This window comes from Cibotium barometz, chromosome 32, assembly GCF_041138505.1.
Source record: "Cibotium barometz isolate CiBa-2024 chromosome 32, ASM4113850v1, whole genome shotgun sequence".
NCBI lineage: Eukaryota > Viridiplantae > Streptophyta > Polypodiopsida > Cyatheales > Cibotiaceae > Cibotium > Cibotium barometz.
Window position 1 is genome coordinate 15,660,975 of NC_141077.1, and position 26,885 is coordinate 15,687,859.

General features: G+C 49.0%; 1 protein-coding gene across 3 annotated transcripts in view; it reads left to right on the forward strand.

Annotated features, from left to right (window-relative positions):
* LOC147619861 (glutamate receptor 3.4-like) overlaps positions 1-23,100 on the forward strand; it is a 33,452-nt gene extending 10,352 nt beyond the window's left edge. For 2 of the 3 annotated variants that reach the window (XM_086825712.1, XM_086825711.1), the window contains 4 exons: positions 4,668-4,960; positions 21,653-21,684; positions 21,779-22,197; positions 22,283-23,100. In XM_086825712.1, coding sequence (XP_086681838.1) covers positions 4,668-4,960; positions 21,653-21,684; positions 21,779-22,197; positions 22,283-22,642 — 1,104 coding nt within the window. In that variant the 3' untranslated portion in view covers positions 22,643-23,100. The remainder of the gene's footprint in view (positions 1-4,667; positions 4,961-21,652; positions 21,685-21,778; positions 22,198-22,282) is intronic. The other variant, XM_086825713.1, reaches the window with a different exon arrangement.
* The last annotated feature ends 3,785 nt before the right edge of the window (positions 23,101-26,885 follow it).

The window sequence follows — 26,885 nt, forward strand, 5'->3', positions numbered from 1 at the left end:
ATGCACAAGCATATGAATGCATATTATGCAGGATGCAGAGTGCTTTGTGATGCAAACCCTAAGGCTTCTACTAACTCTACATGCATGAATGATTCTCTCCAAGTGGGTTAAGGGACTTGACTGACTGACTGACCCACTAAGGCTGAGGAATGACCTACGTAGCTCGTGCCTGACTTATCCTGGACTGAGGATGTACAATGGGGTCACGGCGTACGACAATTATCATCCTATTGGGTTCTAAAACTGTACAACTGTTGCACTTCTGATGATGAGCCATCTTGTCACCATGCACTGAGTGCAGAGTGCATGTGACAGCTGCTCCGTCGAGGCCGAATGGACGAGATGTGATGTGGATATGTTGTGACGTGATGTGATGAGGATAGATGTGGATAAATGTGATAAGATGTAAAATTTTTTTTTTGGGGAAAAAACGATCCTTCTATTAGTTAATGAGAAAACGCCATAAGGCTACAAAGCTCACCTCACAAGGAGGGATAATAAACACAGTGAACACCGGAGCTCCACCCCCGTGGCTAGCCGCTCTCTGGGGGGGGCTACCTAGTAGTACATGCGGGAGGTGAGAAGAGCCAAACTGGAGGCCTGTAGTGCCAAGTGACATCCTCGCCCCTCGCGATGAGGAAAGGGCCAGGCTGCCAAGTGCGGAGGAACGCCTTGCAGCGACCTCTCATGCGATCCGAGTCGCCCTGAAGTTTCCCCCCGTGTCCTCTCAAGGTGTGAATGATGTCCACCCAGAGGGCCTGTATGACCTCCGCCGGTGGAATCGCCTAGCGGTCTATGGCCTCCCTGCATCGGGCTCTCCATATGTGCCAAGCCGTCATGCTGCTGATCATCTCCCATCTGTGCCCGTCCCCCTCCTGGGAGACTGCCGAAGAGAAGTCTGGCGTCGGAACCACCGCCATCGCCCTGTCAGAGACCTGAATGGTCACACTGCCAGGGACGTCCTCGTATCCAAGGGCCGGGCTGCTGTCCGTGGCCCAAGCCACCGCACCCCACGTCACCATCATCTCACCTGGCGAGCCTGCAAAAACCATCCTGAGAGCGCGTTGCCAGACCTGCTGTGCCTGTGGGTAATCCCATAAGCAGTGCCGCTGCGACTCTTGTGCATGGCCGCACCGAGGGCAGGACGCTGGGTGTCTGCCAAAAGCTCGCCAAGCCCCCACAGCCAGTCCTCTATGCGCTGTAAGCCAGAGAAAAAGCGTCACCTTCCGGGGCCGGAAGCTGGCCCAAAGGCGCTGCCAGAAGTCCCTAAGGAAGGCAGGGGAGAGCCCCTGTCGCCGCCAATGCTCGGTCGCCGCCGGGGTGCCCGCTATCCTGTGCCTCTGGATCCGCCGCCCCAGCCTCGCTGTGTACTGAAAAAAGGGGATGCCTGGCTGGTAGGGGCTGAGTAGGGATGTGATAAGATGTAATATGGGGTGATTAGATGAGAATGGAGGAATACATATGACTGGATGTGAAATAAGTAATGTGAATTGATGTAGAAGAATGTGGAATAACGAGAAATGATGTGGAACAATGTGAAAAGATGAGAGTTCGTTAGAAACTGTATTTATGAAACTTGTTTTTAAATGACTGTTTTATGTCAAGAATGTTGGAGAAGCATTTTGACTATCTTGTGAATGAGGTCGTGGAGACCTAAGTGATAAAGTTGTAAAAGCTGACGGAGAGTCAATGGAGGACGTCTCGCGTAGCAAGGTCGGCCGAGGTCTTGACCAGTCTAGGTTCGATTTAAATGGTGAGCTTCCGGTATGGTGGATGAGGGACCAAAGAAGCGGCCTATGAATGAAGCGCTAGGTGACCTGCGAAGGAGCCTAGAGAGTGCTGACCATACGGTGCTCGGGCTCTGGGTCGTCGAAGATACTCACATGTGCGTCGAGGAAGAAAATAGAACCAAGGTGTTAGAGTTGTTCTCTGAACTCGGGTATGGATCTGGTTGATTGGCCTTGTGGGTCCTCAACGGATGAGTCCATGGCTTTTTTATATGGATGTGTTGGTTGATCTTGCTGATCTTCAACGGAGAGTCCATCTGGGTTTTCTTAAGTGAATATATTTCTAAGTACTATGAGCTAGGAACTATTGAAAAGGTCCCTGAGTGAACAGGTGGTGAGCATTCTGGTTGCCAATGATGCTATAGGTACACCGATGAAGGAATGATTGCAAATTGGAATTCAAGATGGATATTTTGGAGGATTACGATCAGTGATACTGTGGTTTCATTAAAAGATTGAATCTGTGAAACAGACAATTTCATATTGGGTGTGTAAGTGGTGTGACCATCTTGAAGTTTGTTTGAAGCGCCGGCTAGGGGGCCTGGGAACTCTTTTCCCTGGTACCTCGGGCAAAACATAACCAAATTTCTAAATGGATCGTGTCACTACAGTGGTTGGGTGGTTGGCTAACCCATGGGATTGGATGGGGTTAGGTTGGATTGATGGATCCCAAAAATGAGATCAATTCTGTTAAGTTATGATAGTTGAAGTAAATCCCGGATAACCCTTGTTCTATAGAAAAGAATCAACGGATGTGTCTCTTGATGAGGAAAAAAGCGTTGGTCTCTATGATCCAAGTGCAAGTCTCTTCCTTGATTTGACCATGAGACTTACGGGTTCGGTCGGATCAGTTTGGTTAGACTACGTTAGAATAAAATTATCCTGGAGGAATCGCCTGTTTGCTGGGCGAGGGAAGTTTTTTCGGGTTCGGTTTTGGAAGAACCGAGGGATTAGTCTCTTGTCCGGATATCTGTGCGAGGCCCCGAGTGAGAGGCTCTGCCTTACGCAAGAAGTGCTACTTTCGCTGCTAGTACCCCGGAATTCGTTGCGCGGAGGGGGCAGGGATCTTTCAGTTGTCGCCGATTCGAATTGAAGAAGAGTGAGTCTAGTAGTCCTCCAAGATATGAGCTTGATTGGTTATGTGGGCAAAAGCACCGCTATCACCAACCCATTCCACCGCTTTAGGTGTGTCACTGACCTCTTTTGGAGAAGTCATATCTGTGATCACGAGGAGTGAATCTTGTGAAGAAGTGGATGAATCTGTGACTGCCATGTATGCAACTTTAGCAGATCCTTCCTCTGAAACATGTCCTTGCCCTTGTCTTTGGTATTGCCATTTTCAGATGCTTTGGAAGCATCCTGGGCTTTATACTTGGCTTTGGCTGCTCAAGAGTCATAACGACGAGCAAAGCAACATGCCTCAGTATTATCTGTCCTGCCACAATAATCACATTCATTGCTTTTGTCCTTGGACTCCTTTGAATCCTATTTACCCTTGCCTTTGCCTTTGCCTTTGTCTTTGTTTTTGTTGTTGTTGTTGTTGTTGTTGTTGAAGTTCCCTTTTCCGCCTTTGCCTTTGCCCTTGTTAGAGGCAACAGAAGCAGACTCTGACTTGTCTTTTCCGCAAAGCATGCACTTGTCGTGGAGATAACTCATGACTTCCTCAAAAGGAGGGAGAGGATCACGGAAGTAAATATTATCCCTAAAAGAATCAAAGGAAGCAGGCAATTTACCAAGAAGTTTATGGATGGGATTGTTGATGGTGCTCTCGTACTCCTCAAGCTGCAGCTTGATACGAGTGAACTCTCCAATCTTCTCAATCAAGTTATCTGACTCATTGATTATAAGCCTACTCCAATTGCCTAAGTGAAGCCAACTTCCCTGCTGTGTGCTGGCCACCTATGTGCGCCACAGGAGTGCCCCAACTATGTCCCAGATGAGAGTGCCCACCAAGCTGCTATGTGTTGGCCACCTACGTGCGCCAACTATGCATCCGACTGTGAGACGTGCAGCCCACTATGCAAGGCAGCTGTGCATCAGCATGCGCAAGGCAGCCCGACCCTCACACAGCTGCAGCCTGACTGCTAGCAGCCCTTTGAAAGCGACGCCCTCCTCCACAATTATGATGGCGACCCCTTCTCACGATGCTCTCCTCTCCATGTGTGCTGGTGGCGGCTGCCTCCTATATGGTATTTGTGAAGAGCTCCATGCACCCTTATGGTGGAGGGCGGTGGCCTTTCGTTTCTCAAAGGTCCAACGCCTCACATTTCACGTTAAAAAGGGCTGGCCGGTCATATTCAAAAACCCCCAAGTATTAGAAGCCCTTCACATCGATTTAATCCAACAAGCTCCAGTCCTTATGGAATTGTACAATGGCAAGCCTAATAACCCAACCACACGACATCCTGCTAACGGCTCAACCTGAAACTGTCGGTCCGTGCTCGCCATGGAGGCCGCGTCGCACGTACATGGTGTGGATAATTCCACCCACCCTGGCAAACAAGTTGGACTTGACACCCCCCCCTCCCCCTTGCACTATTTGTTATGTACATACATACTCATGTTTGTAGGTATGTCCTGTCCAATGAGGTATGAGTAGCACACCTTTTTAAAACAACTTCTGCTTTCAACAGTCCTGTATGTGACCTTATAACACCTTTTTCTCTTTCAACACATGTTTTTCTACATAACATTTGCAGTTTCTAAATGTTGTAACCTTTTGCACACTTTCTATTCACAATGCTTTAACCTATTGCACGCAAGACCATTCTCAGTTACCTACATGAGGTATCCTACTGCCCACACACCATTCACAGTATTTACTTTTGCGTTCACACACTGTCTGCTGCCCACCATTGACAATCTTTTGTGTTGTCCCAGTCTTTGCCTTATGATGCAGTAGTTGGAGATGTCACAATTTCAGCAGCACGTTTGGAGAATGCCAACTTCACACAGTCATACTTGGACTCTGGAATCGTCTTGCTTGCACCGGCTGTTGGGGTTTCTCAGCACTTTCCTGGAGTGTTCTTCACGCCTTTTACATTAGAAACCTGGGTTGTCATGGGCCTATCGGTAGTCTTAACAGGAATATCTTTGTGGCTGCTAGAGCGCAATGAGCACCCACACCTTGGAGGAGGACAGTCAAAATCAGAGCAGTTCAAAAGAGCCTTCTGGTAAGTCCTCTTTTCTCAAGCACGCTTCTTAGGGACTTCAATTCTCAGATTGCAAGAGCAATGTTTGTTGAAGGGGGTGAAGAGGCGTAGAATGACAATTATTACCTTGCTTGCCTCATGTTCCTATGTGGGGAATGGCAGCCTAGGCCATTGGTCTCTGCCATTTCAGCCTCAAGCCCGCTTGGACAATTGCTCTATGTATGGCGTTAGGTCTCAACTTTTCTGCCCCATGTTTGTTGAAAATATTCCAAGAAAGTGAGTAGAGAAGAACTGAGATGAGTTGCTTTTAACCAAATGTGAATTTCTTGCTTTCTCTGTAGAAACTTGAAAGAGCTAATGAATGGTGTGATGTGCATGCGTTACTAGAGGCTTGAAGCATGTTACATGCATGAATGATTGTGCCAACATCAGCGGACACACATGTCTATTTGTGTATGTATGGATGTACATATATGTGCTGATGTATGTATGTATGTACATACATACTTATGTACGTACATACATTGTACATACATATGTACATGAATGTATGTAGGCATGTATGCATCCATGCACATATCTATATATGTATATGTACACTTGTGTGTACACACGCGCACACACACACACACACACACACACACACACACACACGTGTATGTATGTATGCGAGCTTATATATGTATGTATGCATTTTATTATTATTTTTTTCCAGGAAAAAGATCCTTCTATTAGTTAAAGAAAAAATAGCCGCAAAGAGCTAGATACAACCAGGAAGGGCTAAATACAAACTCGCCTCATTTAAGGTGGGAATCAAATGATCATAAGGGGAAGAGATGCTTCTCCTCCGGCCGGCCGCTCTGTGAGGAGGAGGCTATCTCATACAGGGAAGGGAACAATCACACAGGTGGTGTGTAATGCCAAATGGGGTCACCGCCTCTATCTGTGAGGAAAAGGCTAGGCCTCCAAAGCCTCAAGAAAGCTTCCTGCGCTTCTGCATGCAGTTAGAACCTCCCTGTAACTTCCTCCACTGACCGCGGAGGGGTGAATGATATCTGATGGTCTCAGCTGGCAGAGTGTGGGTACCCTTGATGGCGACACTGCATCTAGCATGCCAAATGTGCCAGGCTGCTATGCTACTGCAAATCTTCCATCTCTGGCATGAGCCTGGTCGCAGTCGCCTGTAGGTGGGACTGTGATTGGTACTGCATCAATACGATGGTGAGAGACCTAAAGGCCTAGCCCTCCCCCATCCTCCTCATAAGCCGTGACCACTCTAGCTTCTGTGGCCCAAGCGACAGTGCCCCATGTAATGATTCGGGTTGGTGCCCTGTGCATAGCGAAGATGCGAAGATGCGAAGAATCCGTTGCCAAATCTGCTGAGCCTTCGAGCAATCCCAAAGGCAATGTCTCTAACACTCCTGGGGGTGGCTGCACCGCGGGCAAGCTGTTGGCCGACCTCCAACTACCAGCCAAGTACCATCCGCCAAACTCTTATGTGCCATCAACCAAAGAAAAAGGGTGATCTTTCTAGGCCGAAAGCTGTCCCACAGTCTCTTTCAAAAATCTGAAAGGAAGCGTTGTGAGAGGCCTTGAGACTGCCAATGTGCTACTGCTGCCGGTGTGCCATCTATCTCAGGCATCTGGATCCTGCGGCCTAGCCGCACAATATATGCAAAGAAGGGGGCATCCAAAGTCTCCGTCCCAATCCGCTGGGTCATGCCAAGTCCACTTTCCCAGGTCCCATTGAAGGCGCGTGAGAGGTCGGCACTCCCATATCCATAGCTGCCATAAGCTCTCCTTGGCCACCTTGGCCGGTGTTGGATCCATGTGCCATTCCCGTGCCTGAAAACCAATCACCCTTACCCTCTACAAGGTGCAGCCACTGAAATCCTCCAAGGGAAGCTCAGATCTCTCTAGTCTGCCATGGGATCCAATAGAAAAAGTGAGCAGACTAGTATCCTCATCTACTCCATGGACCGCCACGAGGATATCGTGTCTGGTAAACACGCCTAGCCACATTGGGGGGTAGGGTCTGGAGGAGTCAGCCGCTCCTGAGGGATAGCTGAGTCGATGTTGATGTTGAGACAATCTCTACCCGAGATCCTTGTCAGGCCTGTCTCCTGCACCTTCGGGGGTAACTGCCTGTGGGTGATCCAATCTCCAAGAGACTTGATTGGTCCCATGCTCAAGGCGCCCCAAGATACATGTGGTCGGGCCCCTAACATGTGGCCACTGGGTAAACGGATCAAGGGGTTCCAGACCAAAGGCTGCTGAAGCCTCTCCTTTGAGGCAACTAGAGCTATTTGTTGGAGGGCTAGCCTAAGATGATCCCAAGCACGAAGTAAAGTGGCTGCAAATTTGTTCTCAAAAGCCGGGCTAAAACCACGGGCTCGCATCTCTGTGAAGATCGATCGGGTACTTTGCCGCCAAGGGTCCCCAAGACTTGGAGTGCGGGCTGAAATCCGGGCCAATAGAAAATCCTTCCAGGGCTCACTACCGGGATGGAGGCCTCTAACAATCAGCTTGCCCAACAGGATGCGGCTTTGGATAGCAGGGTCGATGAGGCCTAGCCCCCCTCTATGACGTGGCTGAATGATCACTCTCCATGCCACCTTGGCCATGGCTGGCCTCCCATCATTGTCGGCCCATAAGAAGTTCCGGATCAATCGATGTACATGGCCAATACATGCCCAAGAAAAGGTCTAGCACAAAGTGATGTACCACATGGTGGCAAGAAGTACTTGGTTCGCCACCACCACCCTGCCTGCTAGGGAGAGCCTCACCGAAATCCAATATAAAAGCTTCTTCCGAATATTCAGAAGAAGCAGGGCGAGCTGTTGCTCGAGAGAGATATCAATGCCAACTTGGCAACTGAGATAATGAATTGGAGTGCCCCTCGAGATCCACTGGAAAGCTTGAACTGGTTGCCAAGTTGGGGCGGATGTTGAGCCTACCCAAAAACCACATGACTTGTGCCAGTTGATCTGTGCTCTTGATGCACGGCAGAAAATCTCGATCGCCTCCCCAAATCTTTGGAGATTCCCCACATCTCCTGCAAGGAAAGCTACTTTGTTGTTTGCAAACTCTGAGTCTATCAGCTCCTCTTGCGTGCGGAGGGGAAGACGCAATCCCTGAAGCCCGGTCTCTTAGGCGGAGAGAAAACTACTCATGGCCTCAGCGACGACGAATAGGAAGAGGTAAGGTGCTAGAGGACAACCCTGTCTAACCGAGTGGAAAAGGGGGAATCTGTTGCCACGGGCTCCTTGAATGAGAACCTGGTTGTGTGAGGCTGAGTAAAGTCCCGAGACTCCACGAATCCACTCCATGGGGAATCCCATCCTGCTCATTGTGCCCGCTAGAAAGCTCCAATCTACTCTATCATAAGCTTTCTCAACTTCGAGGAGTAGCACAATGAGGTCCTGCTGCCGCATCTTGGCCGAAACTGTCGCCTCCCAGAAGCTAAATATGTTGTCTAGAATGCTGCGATCCTGAACAAAGCCAATCTAAGTGTCGTGGATCAAGTCTGGAAGAAAGGGTTGAAGTCTCCTGTTGATGGCCTTGGCCAAGATCTTATAGGCTGTTGTTGGAAGAGTGATGGGTCTCCACTGCCAGATCTCCAATCCTTCACCACCCTCCTTGGGAATCAAGTGAATCAAGCCCTCTGAGAGGCTCTCTGGCATGGCCCTTGTGATCATAATCTCATTGAAGGTAGCTCAAAGGCCGCCTTCCATGAGGTCCCAATGGCGAAGAAAGAAAGAGACTGGAAGCCCGTCCGCCCCTAGGCATTTGCCCCTGGGAAGTGCCGTCAATGTCTCCGCCACTCCTCAGCAGTGAATGGTGTCAATAAGAATGACCGAAGAGAAGGGGGAACCACCTCCCTCGTGTGCCGCTAGACCCTCTCGCGTGTGTCCACCACCTGTGGAGATAGGGGCACCTGTGAGGAGAGATTGAAAAAAGTCCTTGGTGATGGCTCTCACCTGGGGGGGGGGGGGGGGGGGGGGGATCTGAAACAATAGCTCCATCCTGGCCACACAACCTGCGAATACGGTCTCTCCTCTTGTGGGGGCCGGTTATCACAAAGAAATGCCTTGTGACTCTCTCGCCGGCCTGAGTCCAGAAAGAGGCCTGGCGTGATACTTGTATTCCACCCTCCTCTCCCCTATGGATCTAATCTCCATGCGAGGGGCAGCAAGTTGACTCGCGATCCATTGGCTATGGGGGAGCCTCTCCTGTAGCCACTGTAAAGAGGCAAGACGACTCCTCAAACTCCTCTCCTGCTCCCGGAAACCCTCTGATTGGCTCTAGGCTGCCTCCTGTAAGAAACTGTTGATCTCCCCTAAGCCCTCATCCAATGTGCACACACTTGCCCATATCTACTCTATCCTGCTGCATATCTCGGGGTCCTGAATGAGGCTGTCCGGAATCCTTGAGCTCACATGCCTTTCGTGCCTCCAGGGGTCCTCTAAGGACATAATAACTGGGGCGAGATCAAAAAATGAAGTGCTTGCCAAGATACCAATCATACCCCGTCGGCTGCAAGCCCACTCATCAACATAAAACCTATCTAGTCTAGAGAGGTTGGGGTGGTGCTACTCCTATCCGATCTCAAGAAGCAAAGGCTCCCAGGGCTATGACCAAACTCTGGAAGATGCCAAGGGTCCTGTCCCCTGAGTGCAAGAATCATCTCCTCCCAAGCTGAATACTCTGCTCTTGAGAGTGTGGCCGTGCCACCTCCAAGTCTGTGCTCTGTCGCCTCTATCATGTTAAAGTCACCGCCCAAGCACCTGAAGTCAGCCCGAGGGAGGGCTTGTCGGGCTGAGCTCCAAAAGAGGGATCTACCTGCCGGCAACAGCTGCTCACTGACATAGATACACACCCCTCAGTCCGTCTTGGAGGGGCAGAAGGATGGGGACCATAAAGTGAGACTCCTGCCTGGAAGAATCTCCCAGGGTCCGCGCCTCTGAGAGTTGATGCTTATGGAGGAATAAAATGTCTATGGGTCCCTGAACTATGGCTCTCTGAAGCTCACCTCGTAGGATGCCTTGTCTCTGAAAGCAGCGAGGCCCCCCTAAAGCCTGAATGTTCCATGAAACAATCTGCATATCAATCTTTGTGTGATGCGGCACTAGCGGATCTGCCCTCCACTCGAAGAGTCTTGGGCGAGAGTTTAGATGGGGAATAATCACAATCCGTTCGGGGATGTATAATCCTGTCCTCCATGTGATGCCACTATGTAGGAATGCGACGTATGCATACTCCGGACTCCATCAATCACAATGGAGGTATTTGTAAGAGGGGGGAAGAGGTACCGTGGCAGAAGTATGCATGAATACAAAAAGCAACACCTCCAGGTTGGAGATTGCCATCTCCCCATCCTGGCCTTGATGGGCTGAACGTCCAAGCTCCGTCCTAGCCAAAGGCCAAAAATGGGTGAGAATGTCGGTGATGTGAAGATTGTGGAGATGGTGGGAGAGCTCGACTGCTTGACCTTGGATGGCTGCTGCCCCCAACTTGGGATCCCACTCTGTCCCCGGGGTTGTATTGAAGAGGAAATCATCACATCATTATCTAGTGTAGAGGGCCTGAAGTGGTGAAAAACCACACATACCCGAATAGGGGCTCCTGTCTCCTCAAACATGTCGGTCCCTTCCGTCGTTAGACATCGGAAGAAACTATAGTCTATAGGCTGTCCCAAGATCCTCGGGGCCCCACCTGGGAAGAGCGGGAGACTGTCTGGAAGAGTGCATCCACTACCATCGGGGCTGCAGCAAACTCTACCTGGATAATCTGGTGTGGGACTGATGGTTTGCTGCAGATCATACGGGAGAACATCATGACCTGGGGCCTCTCAACTCGCTGCCAATCCTCATCGGATAAATCTGGCCCCTGGAAGGCTGCTCCATGCATCAAGGTTGGTGTGACGAGGGTGTCAAAAAGCCAGTCCTTTGTCTTGGGCTCCTGGAAATGTACCTGGAAGCACTGCCGCTCAAGTAAGCTCAAGGCTGCATATCCCCGTGTCACTCTGGCATGTGCTACCGGAACCATGGTAAAGCGTGGGCCACTGAAAGTGACACCAAGGTAGACATAGGATGAGACAATCTCCACAGGATCCCCTCTGTATGTGAAGCTCAATTTGGATGTGAAGGAGCGAGAGGTATTGAAGACCATTACCTTGGTTTTACCAAGGTTAACAGAGAGGTCCTGCTGAGTGCAAAAGTCATGTAAGGCATCCAACTGTCTCTGAAGCCCCTCGGCTGAGTCTCAGAGGACAACGATGTCATCTCCATAAAGTAGTATGGGGATCAATATGCTTGCTAGTGTGGGACTAGCCCCGCCTAATCCGTCAATGAAGCTCGAGATCTCATCAATGTAGAGGCCGAAAAGAGTGGGTGATAGAGGGCAGCCGTGTTTCACACCAATAGTGCTGGGGATCTCTTGTGATGTACTTTCCTGGGGCTCTCACTCGTCCGGTGACGGACTCATAGAGGGCGATGATGCTCCAAACCTTTATCATCCTGGGCTTGGATGATAAAGGCAGGGTGGAGTGAACTACGACGGTGTCGAGGTTGGGAGAGGAGGGGGGGGGGGGGAGGAGGTGGGGGAGGCGATGAGGGAGGGCGGAGGAGCGGAGAGGCCGGGGAGGGGTGCTGCTGTGAGAGAAGCTGCGGAGAGGAAAGCTGCGGGGAGGGGCTCGCTGGGGGCTTAGAGAGGCCAGCTGGCCTCTCAGAACACTAGGGGGTTGGGGGGGATCTCGATGAGGGATCGGTCGCCATATTGGTGGGGATGGAGGGGCCCGCTTCGAGACTGCAGATGGCGCGTCACCAATGGGAAAATGTTGAGATAAATGCTCATAACCGTTCTTTGACAGAACCGAATCCTCCTGACATTTGCCAACTTGGCGCGCACGGCGGCGACGCTTGGCTCTGGTGGTTGTCTGGCAGCTTGCTGGGTGCGGGCTAACCGTCTGCCACTCGCCAACAGCTGGGTCATCTGTAGTCAGGGCCTGGTGCTTCGCTGCTTGAGGGCCTACCTCTCTCCTTGTTGCTTGGTGAGGATCATCACGAGAAACGAGGAGAGGAACCACTAGAGGCGGTCTTTTGGATTGCCGTCGAGGGTAAGCTCTAGCTAAATGACCCATCTGCTTGCAAATGAAGCATTGGCCTGGAAGGCCTAAATACTCTACTTGCTGTTGTACACACAGATGCCGGGGGGGGGGGGGGGGGGGGGGGATCGAAGTTGCCCTCGTGAGGGCCGTCGGGGGGGGGGGGGTGGGGGAACTCCATCACTCTCCGGATGGCTGTCAGAATATGCAGCGGAAATGACAACCAAACTTGGGTAGACAAGAGCAAGTAGACTGCAGAAAATAATCAGCATAAGAAACACAGAGAGATAGGTGTGTAAACTCTTCTCTATACACAAGATCCCGAAAAACTGAATGAATAAGTGGTGGGGCCTGAGGGGCAATATATACATCTCCATGTGAGCAGTCGGCCAGCTTCAGATGGTGCCCACGACTGAGAAAATACCCACGACCCGACTGCTGAAAATTGCAGTCGGCCAGCTACAGATGCCTATGCCCGAGCAAAGCAAGTCGGCCAGCACTCCTACAGCCCACGACTGATGTAGATCCAGTCGGCCAGCAATAGGGTGCTCCTGGCATCACTTGGCAGCCCTCCAACCACTAGGAAAAAATGGAAAAAATAGGGAAAAAATACGGGGAGTGTGGAAAAATGATATACGGGCGGGCACACCCACAACAGAGGCCCTGGTGTATACAAATAGACAGGAGATGACTTCTAACACCCCCTCTCAGCTCCTGGCTGTGTAACCAACCCCAAGGAGCTGGAGTGCCGCCTGAGCGTAGCCTGAGGTAGAGACTTCGTGAAGAGGTCCGCCGCATTGTCCTCCGTCGAACAAGCAAGATGTCACCCGCCAAGATCTTCTCACGTACAAAGTGATACTGTATCTCTATATGCTTGGTCCGGGCATGGAAAACTGGGTTCCGAGCAATAGCTATACAACTCTGGTTATCACACTGGATGACTGTGGGCTCCCTCTGTGGAAACCCTATCTCGCCTAGCAGCCTCCGCAGCCATACAACCTCACAAGCAGCACCACAAGCAGCTCGATACTCTGCCTCTGTCGAAGAAAGGGCAATAGTTGGCTGCTTCTTGCTGCTCCAAGAAACTGCTCCTGAGCCGAGGGTAAAAGTGTATCCTGAAGTAGACCTCCTCGTGTCTGGATCTCCTCCCCAATCTAAGCCACTCCAACCTTGGAGCTTGACTCCATTCCCTCCTGTGTTAAAGAGTCCCAGATCCTTCGTACTCTGCAGATACCGCAAGATCCGCAATCCTGCGTCCCAATGAGTCTTCAATGGCGTCTGCATAAAAGAGCTCAACAGCCCCACGGAGAAGCTCAAGTCCAATCTGGTGTTCAGCAACCAGATCAATGAACCAACCAACTTCCGGTACTGCGAGGCATCAACTGGCTCACAAGGATCTGTAATGGTTAACTTTGTGTTCGGGTCCATCGGCGAAGTAATAGGCTTGCAGTTCTCCATCCCAAAGGCCTCAAGCAACTCATGAACATACCGCTGTTGAGAGACGAAAAACCCCCTCTGGGTCTGCCAGATCTCCAATCCCAAGAAGAAGTGGAGTAAGCCTAAGTCGGTCATCTCAAACTCCTTTGACAAGGCAGCCTTCGTCACTCCAATGTGCTCCACATCACCGCCGGTGAGAATGAGATCATCCACATAAAGGATGATGAGTGTGACCATGCCGCGTTCCCGAAAGAGATACAGGTTCGGATCTGCAACCGATCGCTGAAATCCAGTCCGAATAAAGAAGGAATCAATCTTCTGATTCCAAGCCCTGGGAGCCTGCTTAAGACCATACAAGGCCTTACGTAACTTGTAAACCATCCCTTCCGATCCTGGAACAATAAAGCCTGGAGGCTGCTCAACGTACACCTCCTCCTGCAGGTTACCATTAAGGAACGCCGATTTTACATCCATCTGGTACACGGGCCACCTCTGAGAAGAAGCAAGGGCAGGTCACCATTAAGGAACGTCGATTTTACATCCATCTGGTACATGGGCCACCTCTGAGAAGAAGCAAGGGCAAGAACGGTCCGAATCGTGGTCATCCGCGCTGTCGGTGCAAAGGTATCCTCGTAGTCGATGCCTGGCCGTTGAGCATAACCCTTAGCCACGAGCCTGGCTTTGTGTTTGTCCACCGACCCATCAGCCGCGTACTTGGTCTTAAAGACCCATTTGACACCAATGACCGACCGCTTCGACGGCCTCGGTACCAACTCCCAAGTGTTGTTCTTCTCGATGGCATCAAGTTCCGCTTGCATGGCTTCCCCCCAAGTATCCTGTGAAAGGGCTTCCTTTACGGAAGTGGGCTCTTTATCCCGCATGATACAAGACATCAGAGCATAGTTCACCTGAAGAAGCTCCGCCGTGTTGCCTTTATCTCGGACTCGATGTGATCTTCGAGGGCCGTCCTCTGTGGTCCACTCGGAGGGTAGCTCCGTGACACCTGACTCCCGAAGGGTGTCTAACAACCACCTAGGTACTCGAACAGATCGTGGAGCCTCCTGTGGTCGCGGGGGCTCAACTCCAGCTGCGGGCTCAACCTCCTGTGATGACTGAGGTGGATCAACTGGAGTGGTAGACTGGGAATCATCATCAGACTCCTCTGGATCTCCAAGAAGTGGCGGCTCCTCGACAGTGGATGCTGGAACATGCTCGTCAAAGACCACATCCCGGCTGACAACAATCTCGTTCCTCTCTGGATCATACAACCTGTATCCCTTGGAAAGAGAGTTATACCCCACAAATACTAGCTTGCGGGACTTGGAGTCAAGCTTCCCCTCTACTTCTTCGGAATATGTACATACGCGTCACTCCCAAAGACACGGAAGTGCGAGACATCGGGTTCCTGTCAAAATATGCCTCAAATGGAGTCATATGGGGTACAGAAGTCGTCGGAGAGCGGTTAATGGTATGGACAGTTGTTGCCACAGCCTCACCCCAAAGTGGACGAGGAAGATCTCGATGCTCCAGCATGGTCCTCGCCATCTCCACCACAGTCCTGTTCTTACGTTCAACAACTCCATTCTCCGAAGGCGATCCTGTATTGGCCAATTCCCTCTTGATGCCATGATCTGCACAAAACCGGAAAAATACAGTCGAGGAGAATTCACCTCCTTTGTCAGTCCTGAGAGTCTTGACTTGGAATCCAGACTCTTTCTCCACCATCACGTGCCAATCCTTGAACCGAGCAAAAGCCTGGTCCTTCTGTGAAAGAAAGTAGACCCACGTGAATCTGGTACAATCATCAACAAGCAGCATGAAGTAGAGAGATCCTCCCAAGGATGGTATCTGCTGTGGTCCACACAAGTCAGTGTGAATCAACTCCAATGGTTTCGAAGCCCGCCTGGAAGCCTGCTTCGGAAAGGATTCCTTGTGCTGCTTACCACGTATGCAAGAACTGCAGCGTCCTTGCCTATTACCAATATCTGGCAAGCCAACCACCATTTGGTCCCGGAAGGGGCGCCGCAAAGCATCCACATTTAAGTGGCCAAAACGAAAGTGCCACAAATCTCCGACCTGAGAGCCTGTCAGTGAGGAGAGTGCAGAGAGCTTGTAGATGCCGTTCTCCACACCGCCTTCCCAAACAACTTTGCCTGTCTCACGGTCCCTTAGAGCAATTGAATGCTCCTCAAATTCCACCTGAAAGCCAGTCTTGCATACCTCATGCAGTGACAAAAGATGAAAGCCCAGAGCAGGGACATAAAGAACACGGGAACCATGCTTGCTCCCCTTGCCGTCGGGAATAATCTCCATCCGGCCCTCACTATGAATCGGAATAGTGGAGTTATCGCCAATAAAGATACGACCTGACTGCCGTTTCAGATCCAGAAAGAAGTCACGGGATGGAGTCATGTGCCTGGAAGCACCACTGTCGAGAATCCATTCCTGGGTATCCTTTGCGGTGAAGCCAACTGCCTCCTCGCTCGAAGATGATGAAGCATCGGAGTCCACCATCTCCAAGTGCACAAATGCCGGAGTCTTCGCAGCTGAGGTTGAGGAATCAGCACTCTTCCCTGTCCGCTTAGGGCACTTCCTCCAGTAGTGGCCTTTCTCGCCACAATCATTACACGATCTTTTGGCCTTCAGCTTCTCTCGTTCTGGATCAGGCTTCTTCTCAGAAGACTTCTCCGGTGAAGCCTTCCCTTTGCCCTTGTTGGTATTACGGCCTTTCGACCGTTGGCCAGTTAAGGCCTCCGAACCTCCGCCGTGAGGAGGGTTTGTGAAACGTTCCTCCTGGTCCAAGACCATTGGCACAAGCTCCTCCCAAGTAATGGTGCTGAGCCTGCCACTTGTGATCAACGAGGAATAGAAAGCGGAATACTGACCAGGCAAGTGGGAAAGTAACGTGATGGCCATATCTTCGGATGATATCTCTTTCCCAGCTTGAAGGACTTCCTGCTGAAGGGCCTGCAGCTTGTTAATGTGTTCCCGCATCGTCGAAGACTTTGCAGGGTTCATAACCCGCATCTGCACTTCCAAGGATATCCGCTTCATGGGTGATACCCTGTTGTACAAAGAAGCCAAGTACTCCCATATGCCTCTCGCCAGCGTCATGTGCTTCACATGGTTGATCACCTGTGGTGTGCAATTGAGGAATATAAACGACCGGACCCTGGCGTTGACACGGTCCCACATGTGTGCCTGTGCCTCTCGGTCCTTCCTCGTCGATAATAACTCCCCTTCCTCAGCTTCCGACCTTGGCACCCCTATGATAATAAAATCAGCAAGGTCATATGACTCTAGAACTGACTCCATCATGACCTTCCAGATGCCATAATTGGACCCGTCCAACTGACGATCCACTGGGAACGTGGGGAGAGTTGGAATCTTCACGTGCTTCTCAGCCATCTCGAGTAAATCTGCCATCTCGGAGAGTAACCTGAAAGGGTAGGTGGGTGGGAAAAATCTGAAAATCTGAAAATATGCAAGTGGCTGTCCAGCCCTTTGCCCGCCTTCCTCTTGCACCTTCTCTTCCCGTTCAGCCCGAAACAGTCCACCGATCAGCAACCTGTTGCTCCCCCTCTTGCTCAGAAAAACGCCCAAGATCTCCTAGAGCCTAGGGCTCTGATACCATGTCAGAATATGCAGCGGAAATGACAACCAAACTTGGGTAGACAAGAGCAAGTAGACTGCAGAAAATAATCAGCACAAGAAACACAGAGAGATAGGTGTGTAAACTCTTCTCTATGCACAAGATCCGGAAAAACTGAATGAATAAGTGGTGGGGGCTGAGGGGCAATATATACATCTCCATGTGAGCAGTCGGCCAGCTTCAGATGGTGCCCACGACTGAGAAAATACCCACGACTGCTGAAAATAGCAGTCGGCCAGCTACAGATGCCTACGCCTGAGCAAAGCAAGTTGGCCAGCACTCCTACAGCCCATGACTGATGTAGATCCAATCGGCCAGCAATAGGGTGCTCCTGGCATCACCTGGTAGCCCTCCAACCACTAGGAAAAAATGGAAAAAAATAGGGGAAAAAATACGGGGAGTGTGGAAAAATGATATACGGGCGGGCACACCCACAACAGAGGCCCTGGTGTATACAAATAGACAGGAGATGACTTCTAACAATGGCATCACCAATCACCGGGAGAAGAGGAAGGTACTCCTTCCTAAGGCGTGGGAAACAAACTGTCATTGGGAAGCTAGTGGGTCAGACGTTGGATCGAAGCCGTGGTGCCACGGTGCAAAGAAGGCCAGCGTCGTACGCAATGCAAGGGGACTAAGCTGCATGACTTGGTCTGACGCCCATGGCGAATCGAACTCCACCTGGTAGTATCTGCTGTTAGAATGCACAGTGGAAGACTAATGCACGTAGGAGAAGCATCACCATCGAGCTCCACGAACACCCCCAACGGGCACTGCAGCATCCCTCCACCGGGTTCCCATCTCCCGGTGAGCTGTCTCCCAAAACACCGGCCGGAGGGAGATGATTATGACAAGGTGCCACTCTAGCCTATATATGGCTCTTCAACTCCCATGCTTCCACTTATGGGATAATCCAAGGCACCTTCTAGCCATAGATCACATGCTCGAAATCGCCAACCTTCCAACACCCTCCCTCGGTTCAAGCTCCGCAAGCCATCGAGGCGCGAGGGGGTCGCCTAGGACCACACATGCCCGGGCTTTGATACCATGTCAGAATGCGCAGCGGAAGACTAACGCACGTAGGAGATGCATCAAAGCTCAAGTCCAATCTAGTGTTCAGCAACCAAATCAATGAACCAACGAGCTTCCGATACAACGAGGCATCAACCTGCTCACAAGGATCATTCACTGTAAGCTTCGTGTTTGGGTCCATCGGTGATGTAATAGGCTTGTAGTTCTTCATCCCAAAGGCCTCAAGCAACTCATGAACATACCGCTGCTGAGAAACAAAGAACCTCCTCTGGGTCTACCAAATCTCCAATCCCATGAACCTCCTTTGGGTCTACCAAATCTCCAATCCCAAGAAGAAGTGGAGTAAGCCTAAGTCGGTCATCTCAAACTCCTTTGACAAGGCAGCCTTTGTCACTGCTATGTGCTCCACATGACTGCCAGTGAGAACGAGATTATCCACATAAAGGATAATCAACGTGACCAAACCACATTTCTTGCCACTCTAGCCTATATATGGCTCTTCAATTGCCCATGCTTCCACTTATGGGATAATCCAAGGCACCTTCTAGCCATAGATCACACGCTCGAAATCGCCAACCTTCCAACAATTGCACCCTAGAGGGTGAATATCAGTGATCTTTGTAGGTTTGCCAATGAGGCTAGCCTGTAAAAGATCCCTGAGCTGTCCGCACGCAAGGCGGCTACCAACAATTTTGTAGACCAGGGTGGAGGCCTCAAGTGAGGTAACAGTTGTGGCGAGAACGTGAAGATCCGCTTCGGAGAAGGAAATGCAAGCAACGGCGGCCTCGGTAGCAGTTGCCATGAAGTTCTGCTGAGGGCGGAGACCAGAATAGGCCGAAGCTTGCCGAATAAAGCAAAAAAACCCCAGAAGCCTGGAAGCACCAACCTGCATGGGAGGGAGAAAGGAGAGAGGTGGAGAACAAAGAGGACGGAAAAAAAGGGGGGCGTGGCTCTGAAAAGGGGCGGGACAGGTTAGGGGGGCGAAGGGAGGCGGCAAAAAGGGGGGGGGGGATGAGGCGGGTGCGCCGAGGGAAGAGTGGGGCGGGCGAGGCAAGGTGGAGGAGAGAGGCGGGAGACTGGGGGGGCAGGCCAGGCCAACAGCGTGAGGGGAGTGGGGGGAGTTTGCCAAAGAGGCTGGCCTGTAAAAGATCCCCGAGCTGTCCGCATGCAGGGTGGCTACCAACAATTTGCAGACCAGGGTGGAGGCCTGAAGTGAGGCAACAGTTGTGGCGAGAATGTGAAGATCCGCTTCGGAGAAGGAAATGCAAGAAACGGCGGCCTCGGTCGGGGATGAGGGAGCGGCTGCCATGGGGTTCTCCTAAGGGTGGTGACCAGAATAGGGCGAAGCTTGCCGAATAAAGCAAAAAACCCCAGAAGCCTGGGAAGCACCAACCTGCACAGGAGGGGAGAAAGAAGAGAGGCGGAGAACAAAGAAGACGTAAAAAAAGGGGGGCGCAGCTCTGAAAAGGGGCGGGACAGGTTAGGGGGGCGAAGGGAGGCGGCAAAAAGCGGGGTGGGGGGGGTGGGGGGATGAGGCGGGTGCGCTGAGGGAAGAGGGTGGGGCGGGTGAGGCAAGGTGGAGGAGAGAGAGGCAGGAGATTTGGGGGGGGGGGGGGGGGGGGGGGGGGGGGGGAACAGAGGGAGGGGGCAGATCTGGAAACACACAGGGAGGGGGGTGGGGGGTGGGGGGGGGGGGAAACAGAGGGAGGGGGCGGATCTGGAAACACACAGAGAGGGGGGGTGGGGGGGGGGCAGGCAATGCGAAGGCAGGGGGGGGGAGCTGAGGAGCTCTCCATGACTTTTTTTGTATGTATGCATTTATATGTGTATGTCCTCCACTTTCATCCTCTGGTCCTGAAGAAGCCTCCATTTGGGACTGTTCCTTCGTGTTTCTCAGACAATCTTTTGCAATGTGCTTGGTGGAGACACTTAAAAAACATTGACCGGCCAGGTGTGCAGCTCGGAACTCTTCTTGAGGGTCATATCCTAGTATGCTCCCTCACTAGAATTGTCCTTATCCTATGTGGCCTTAACAACTCTATCCTTGGAGATCTTCTTGACCTTTTTCTTCTGGGCTTGAGTCCTCGGCTTGGAAACTTTTAAATTCTTGAGGGTCATTGCGATAAGAATTGTGTCCAGGAGACTATGGGGCCATTGTGCATGAACATTTGTGTGCAAGGACAGCTTCGTAGCCATCCACAAAATGCTCTACTTGCTACGGGGACTCATCAGTCCTATGGAGCATTAGTAGCAACTTCCTGAAGTGGGCCAAGTAGTCAGTTATGTGCTTGCTGTGCGTCTGTGAGAAATTCTCCCATTGCTTTTGTAATCCACGGGAGTAAATTCCTTCAGGCTTGTCTGCAACCATTCCAGTCCTCCTCCACACAGTGCTTCATGTAATCTTTCCACCATAACGTTGTGGCTCCAGTTAACACCGTTCAAACAAGATGCAGTTGAAAAGTATCAATACTGCCTACTGGGACACATCTTCGTGGATCACTTCGCCTTCCATCTTTCCATTGAACTTGGGATGTCAAAAATCGGTTTAGCTCCTCTTGTGGAGGTGAGTCATGGATCCTTGTAACTTTGCTGCTATGAACAGGGGATGGGAAACTGGCACGTTGGGGTGCCTCAAAGTGGTTTGTTGATGATGCTTATACGAGTGGTGGCTCCCTTGCGGGTTCTTCTAATTCTCAAAGCGTTCTCGGGATTGGGAATGACACTCTAATTGCCGTTCACCATGCTGCACTGAGGGAGCCAGCTGTTTCACCTTCTGCTCAAGGTTTTCATCCTCCTGTTGGGAATGGCAGGCAGCAGCAGAGTTAAAACCTTGAGGTTGGTGCTCCTGTTGGATCGAATTCACTTCTAAGGACACAGTTTCCAGTTTCCAGTTTTGGAATAAAAGAATACCCAAACAAGTGGAACTGGCTCATCTTTCAGTCCCGAAGCGTGTGCTTGGGCATGAATCACACATACGCTGGCATTGTGATTTATATTTGTATATTGTATGTGCATACCGTTAAGGTCTTGGTGTACTATTGAGATCTTACTGGCCAAACCTGTTACACAAAATATTAGCCCAAGGTTTTGATCAGTTAAGATGGGGTCCATTCCATGATGGATTGCTTTTCAATAAAGGTTGTCTGTATGTTCTTCCGTGTTTTAAGCCATGCTAATTAAGAAGCTACATGATGGTCTGCAAGGAGGAAAAAGAGAAGTTGGAGGTGCAGTCTCTTATTCCATGAGTACAAGATACATGAGAGAGGAAGAAGTGGGGTGGGTGATTGGGGTGCAACACAAATGTAGTCCGCAACGTTGTGTTCCTTCTGCATCCATCTCACTCTTCTTCCACACTCTCCTCTCCAGACACTATGCATGTTTTCTGCACAGATTAACTATATTTTGTCCCAACCTATTTGCTTGTATCGAACTTGAGTGGTGTTTAGTGCATTTTTCTTATTGATGTTTGTTTGTTTTATGATTTCAGGTTTGTCACGTCGATACTAGTCTTTTTCAAGCGTAAGTATGGATATGTAGCTTGTTTATATCTGACAATATTGTATCCAGCAATGCTCAACTTGCACGCCTCTGAACATGACATAACACTTTTCAGGAGAGTCAATAAAAAACCCGCTAGCCAAGTTTGTGATGATAGCTTGGATCCTTTTTATCCTCCTCCTTGGTGCAAGCTACACGGCAAGCTTGAGCTCAATTCTCACAGTCTATGACCTCTCTGCAGAAGCCAAGAATATCAGCACGCTTGCAAGTGAGAACCTTCCAATTGGCTATCAAGTGGGCTCAATTGTGAGAGACTACCTTACATTGCGGTACAACATATCAAATTCAAACCTTATCCCGTTGAATGGTTCTGATGAGTATGCGAATGCCCTTGCCTTAGGGCCACATGTTCCGGGAGGTGTAGCAGCTGTTATTGATGAGATTCCTTACATTAGCTTGTTCCTTGGGGTCCAGTCACCTTCAGACTGCACATTCTCAGTCAGCCCAAAGCTCACCATTGAAGGTTTTGGCCTTGTAAGTACCTACAACCACCAAGCCATAATTTAAGATGCATTTGCCTTGCTGTGTTACTGACTTCCTTTGAGCTTTCAACTTGCAGGCATTTCGCAATCATAGTTTAGCAGCTGCGTTCTCTGTAGCTATTCTCAATCTTTCAGAGAGTGGCCAAATGCAAAAGCTGCAGGATGGGTCAAAGCTGAGTAATTATCAATGCCCTTCACAGGTACAATCTACTCGATTAGATCTCAAAAGCTCGGAAGGGCTTTTTGTTCTTCTTGGATTGGCGATGTTTGTTTGCATAGTTATTTTTCTTGTTAGGCTAGTGATGCCACATTGTGCTCGAAATTATGTTCGTCTGAGGAGTCCGCGGCCAGACATATTCCGGGAACCGAGCTTCCACAGACCCATGAGGAGGTGGTCATCAACCAGACATCATCTTGTACACGAAGAATTTTCATAACTGCATGAAGCCAAGACTCTGAGGGAACTCATGTATATAATGCAGACATTATTTCGTAGCTATATTGTTATTATCAAACAACTCACTGGTAGAAACATCTTGTTAACACTGTTTACAAGATGTTGCAGTTGCCGTGCAATTGGAGGCTGGCGGTGGAATATGGCCGTTCCAATTGGGTTGGCAACTTGGTTATGTACCTGTCAACTGTAGCTATTTTGGTTATGTACCTGTCAACTGTAGCTATTTTGGCCATGTGTAAACATATATATGAAAAAATGTACGCAAGTAACTTTACTGTAAGGGGCTTTGGCATGTAGAGGGTTAGGTGGCTTTGGAGGCTGCTGCCAGTGATGCTGGCAGAGCTGAAATGAGTCTGTTTCAATGGCACAGTGGGTGGCCTTAAGTGAATCATTACAGTAAGAAATTTTTCTCATAACCTTTGCATGAGGTTTCAAAGCAGTTTTTTGTGTCTGAAGGATTCTTACCAACTTTTATCAGGCACAGTAGTTTGAGCTTAATGTCCTCATGTGCTAGCCTCACATGTTAGCTGCTTTGTAAGACCAAAGTGATAGGTGTATGTGCTCAGCAAACAATAAGAAACTCTTTGAAATCTCGAATTAGTATATTTCTCATCTCCCTTTTTTCCTTTTCCCCCCCACACGTGCACGGACCTTACCTTTTCTCTTGATCTCCTCTCCCTCCCTCTCTTCAATTTCACTTCATGAATTTGAAAATCCTTAACTTCAGAAATTAAGAGTTGATTGAGCAATTGCAAACCTAGTCTGGTAATCTTTCATATCCAAGGTCCTCAACTATTTTATGAACCAAAAATGTATTGTCCTGTAATAAATTGAGGAATATATCGCCTCCACAAAAAATAAAAAATTTCTCTCTCTCTCTCTCTCTCTCTCTCTCTCTCTCTCTCTCTCTCTCACAGTTAGATATCCCAATGGGATACATGGCCCTTCTTACAAATGTTGGAGGGTCACATACTGCTCCCCCTTGCTCCTAACGTTTACCCAACATTACTTGCCATTTCAACAGTGGTCGCTTATCAATTCCAAAGGATAATTAAATCTTGAAATGATATGATTATATAAAAACTTGGTTGTTATCCTAGAATCAAACTTACTTATAACCTTAGCTTTGGCGTGGTGAAATAGTCGATGGCTACGTATAGGACCTATAGTGATCTTGTGCATCTCTTTTCATAGGATAGATAGGTCCCATGAAGTCTATTCCCCATTTCTCAAATGGTCGTTGGACCATGATGGGTGTTTAGGACATTCTATCCTTCTCTTGAGGCATTGCAAATTATTGACTCTCATTTAGACTTCATCAAACTTAGCAGTAGTATCATCAAATGGTGTTGGGGCCACCATGGTCATGCTTGTAAGAGATTTTGTGCAGTAGTTTTTAGTTGCATAATGTCCTTTGGCCACTCATGAATATGCCTTAGTTTTAGCTACATAATGTTATTTGGCCACTCTTAATGTGCATTAGTTTTAGTTGCATTATGTTCTTTGGACACTCTTGAATGTCCTTTAGATGCGTAATGTCCTTTGGCCATTCTTGAATGTGCATTAGTTGTAGCTCCATAATGTTTTTTGGCCACTCATGAATGTGCATAATGTTCTTTGGCCACTCTTGAATGTGCCAACGTTTTAGGTGCATAATTTTCTTTGGCCACTCCTTTGTGCAATAGTTTTAGTTGCATAATGTCCTTTCGCCACTCTTGAATGTGCGCGTTCTAAAACATTAACAAATTATCCTCTTGCACATAATGATACACGATATCATCTTATCCTAGTATAGTTATCTATAAGAAATCCATAAGCAAGGAAGTTTGAGTTCTCCTTGCATCATTTTAAGACAAGATCAAGTTTAGAAAGAAGAGCATTAGGAAGATCATAATGATGTAAGATATCATCTTATCCTAGTTGTACAATTGTCTTTTTGATTAAATGTCTCATTCAATATTTGTTCAAGGGTTTGTCATTAAGAAATCCATAAGCAAGTACATTTGAGATCTCCTTGCTTTATTCTGGAACAAGAAGATTAAAAAGAGGAACATGACGAAGATCTTCCTTTCTCTATTATAATGGTGATGGTTCACAATTTTGTGAACATATAATTGCCAAGTACATGTTGTGATTCTTTTCTTATAGTAAAAATGAGAATGTGTTCAAGTTAAGAGCTTACCTTAGCCTTGGAATCATGTGACGTTGGATCTTGCGTTTGAGTCACAATGCAACTTCCCAATGTGGGCGTGCTAGCTTTTGCGGTGGTTCTTTATCATAATACATGGATAAAGAAGAAGCTAATGAGAGGGAGCAACCTGCAAGTAGACCTATTCATACAAGGAAATCCATCAAGCATGCAAGAATCCAACAACATAGAAGCAAGCAAGACTAGAGAAGAGAAGAGTTCAAGAGAAACCATGTTAACTAGTGATGTGGTCAACATAGCCCCCTTTCTAATAGTGATCCTGTCCTCACATCACCGAGGTCGATGGTGAGGTTAGAGAGTTGTGAATTGTCTAAGATACATTGTGAAGTTTGTGTGCAAGGTTAAGTGGTAGATTCGGGACCCGATCCTTAGCCACATGTAGGGCATGTTCTGATAATATTTGGGTAGCCTTGGTGGTAGAGGCAGCGTAGCATGTCAAGGCAGCATGAAGGTTATATGCGATGTCGATGTTCTTCATGTGAGGTCTCCTTGTGTTGTGGAAGTAGCTTGGCTCTTTAAAAATTAAAGCGAATGTGGGGGAGATGGAGAGCTTCAAACCCTAGCAAGCAAACACACACACACAAGAGAGAGAAAGACACAAGAGAGAGATGGGGATAGCTGAATTTTCTTCTATCTTCTTCATCTCTACTCAACCAACATAACATAAAGATAAGAGTACACACTATATGGGTTAGTACTCAACTACAACATACAAGGGTCGGTCCATAATGTGAACCTGACTAAATGAGCTGGCGCTATAACTATGCCAGTCTCTAGTAATCCAAAATGGTTGTCACACAGTCTGTCATCCCACTAGCCGCATATCACCCATAATCTCACTAACCATGCTAGTGGTGTAGATGTAGAAGCTATCACCCAGGTGGGTCATCGATGTCCGCCGTAGCACTAGTTGAGCTTTATATCTCAACACTCTCCATCGAGCTCAACTCCACACACTGCACTCCAAGTAAGCTTCTAAACCTGTGGAGCTTCTCTGTGCCCAATGCCTTCATGAAGATGTCAGCCACCTGATCCTCTGTGCTCACATATACCAGATCTACATCTCCTGCTAGAACCTTCTCCCTCACAAAGTGATAATGCACCTCAATGTGCTTCATTCTAGCATGATAAACTGGGTTATTGGCCAACTGTATATATACTGCTCAATTTATCACAATATATGACAACTGCCCTATCCCACGGGCTCTCCCATGTCACCAAGTAGCTTCTGAAACCAAGCTACCTCACAAGCTGCCATAGCAGCACCCCTGTACTTTACCACTATACTCAACAAGGCAATTGTTGACTGCTTCTTACTGCTCCAACTCACAGTAGCACTCCCAAATGAGAACATAAAACCATTGGTAGATCTCTTGTGTCTGTAATACTACCAGCCCAATCAGCATCTGTGTACCCATGCAATTGTATCTCTGTGTACCAGCCTCATAGAAAAGTCCATAATCAACTGTGGATTTTATGTACCTGAGGATCCGTCTAGCCACATCCAAGTAGCGTGGCTTCCTAGGGGCTTGCATAAATTGACTCACAAGTCCAACAACATAGCTCAAGTTTGGCCTTGTAATGGTCATGTAGATCAAACTACTCACTATGCGTCTGTATGTAGTGGGGTCCTCCAAAAGCTTACTTGTATCTGCAGCAGGAAAGCTTTGTGTTATGCTCCAATGGCACTGAAACAGGCTTACAGCTTGTCATACCATACTTGGACAACATGTCCAAGCCATACTGTCTTTGCAATAGCAAAATGCCATGAGGTGATCTCACCACCTCTATGCCCAAGAAATATCGCAGCTCACTCAAATCCTTTATCTCAAACTTCTTCTTCAAAAGCATTCTGACACCATGTATGTCTACATCACTATCACCAGTGGTAATCAAGTCATCCACATAGATGACTAATAGCATGATCCCTCTATTAATCTTTTTTACATATAATGAAAAATCTACATTGGATATATGAAATCCAATGGTAACAAGATACTCCTCGATCTTGTTT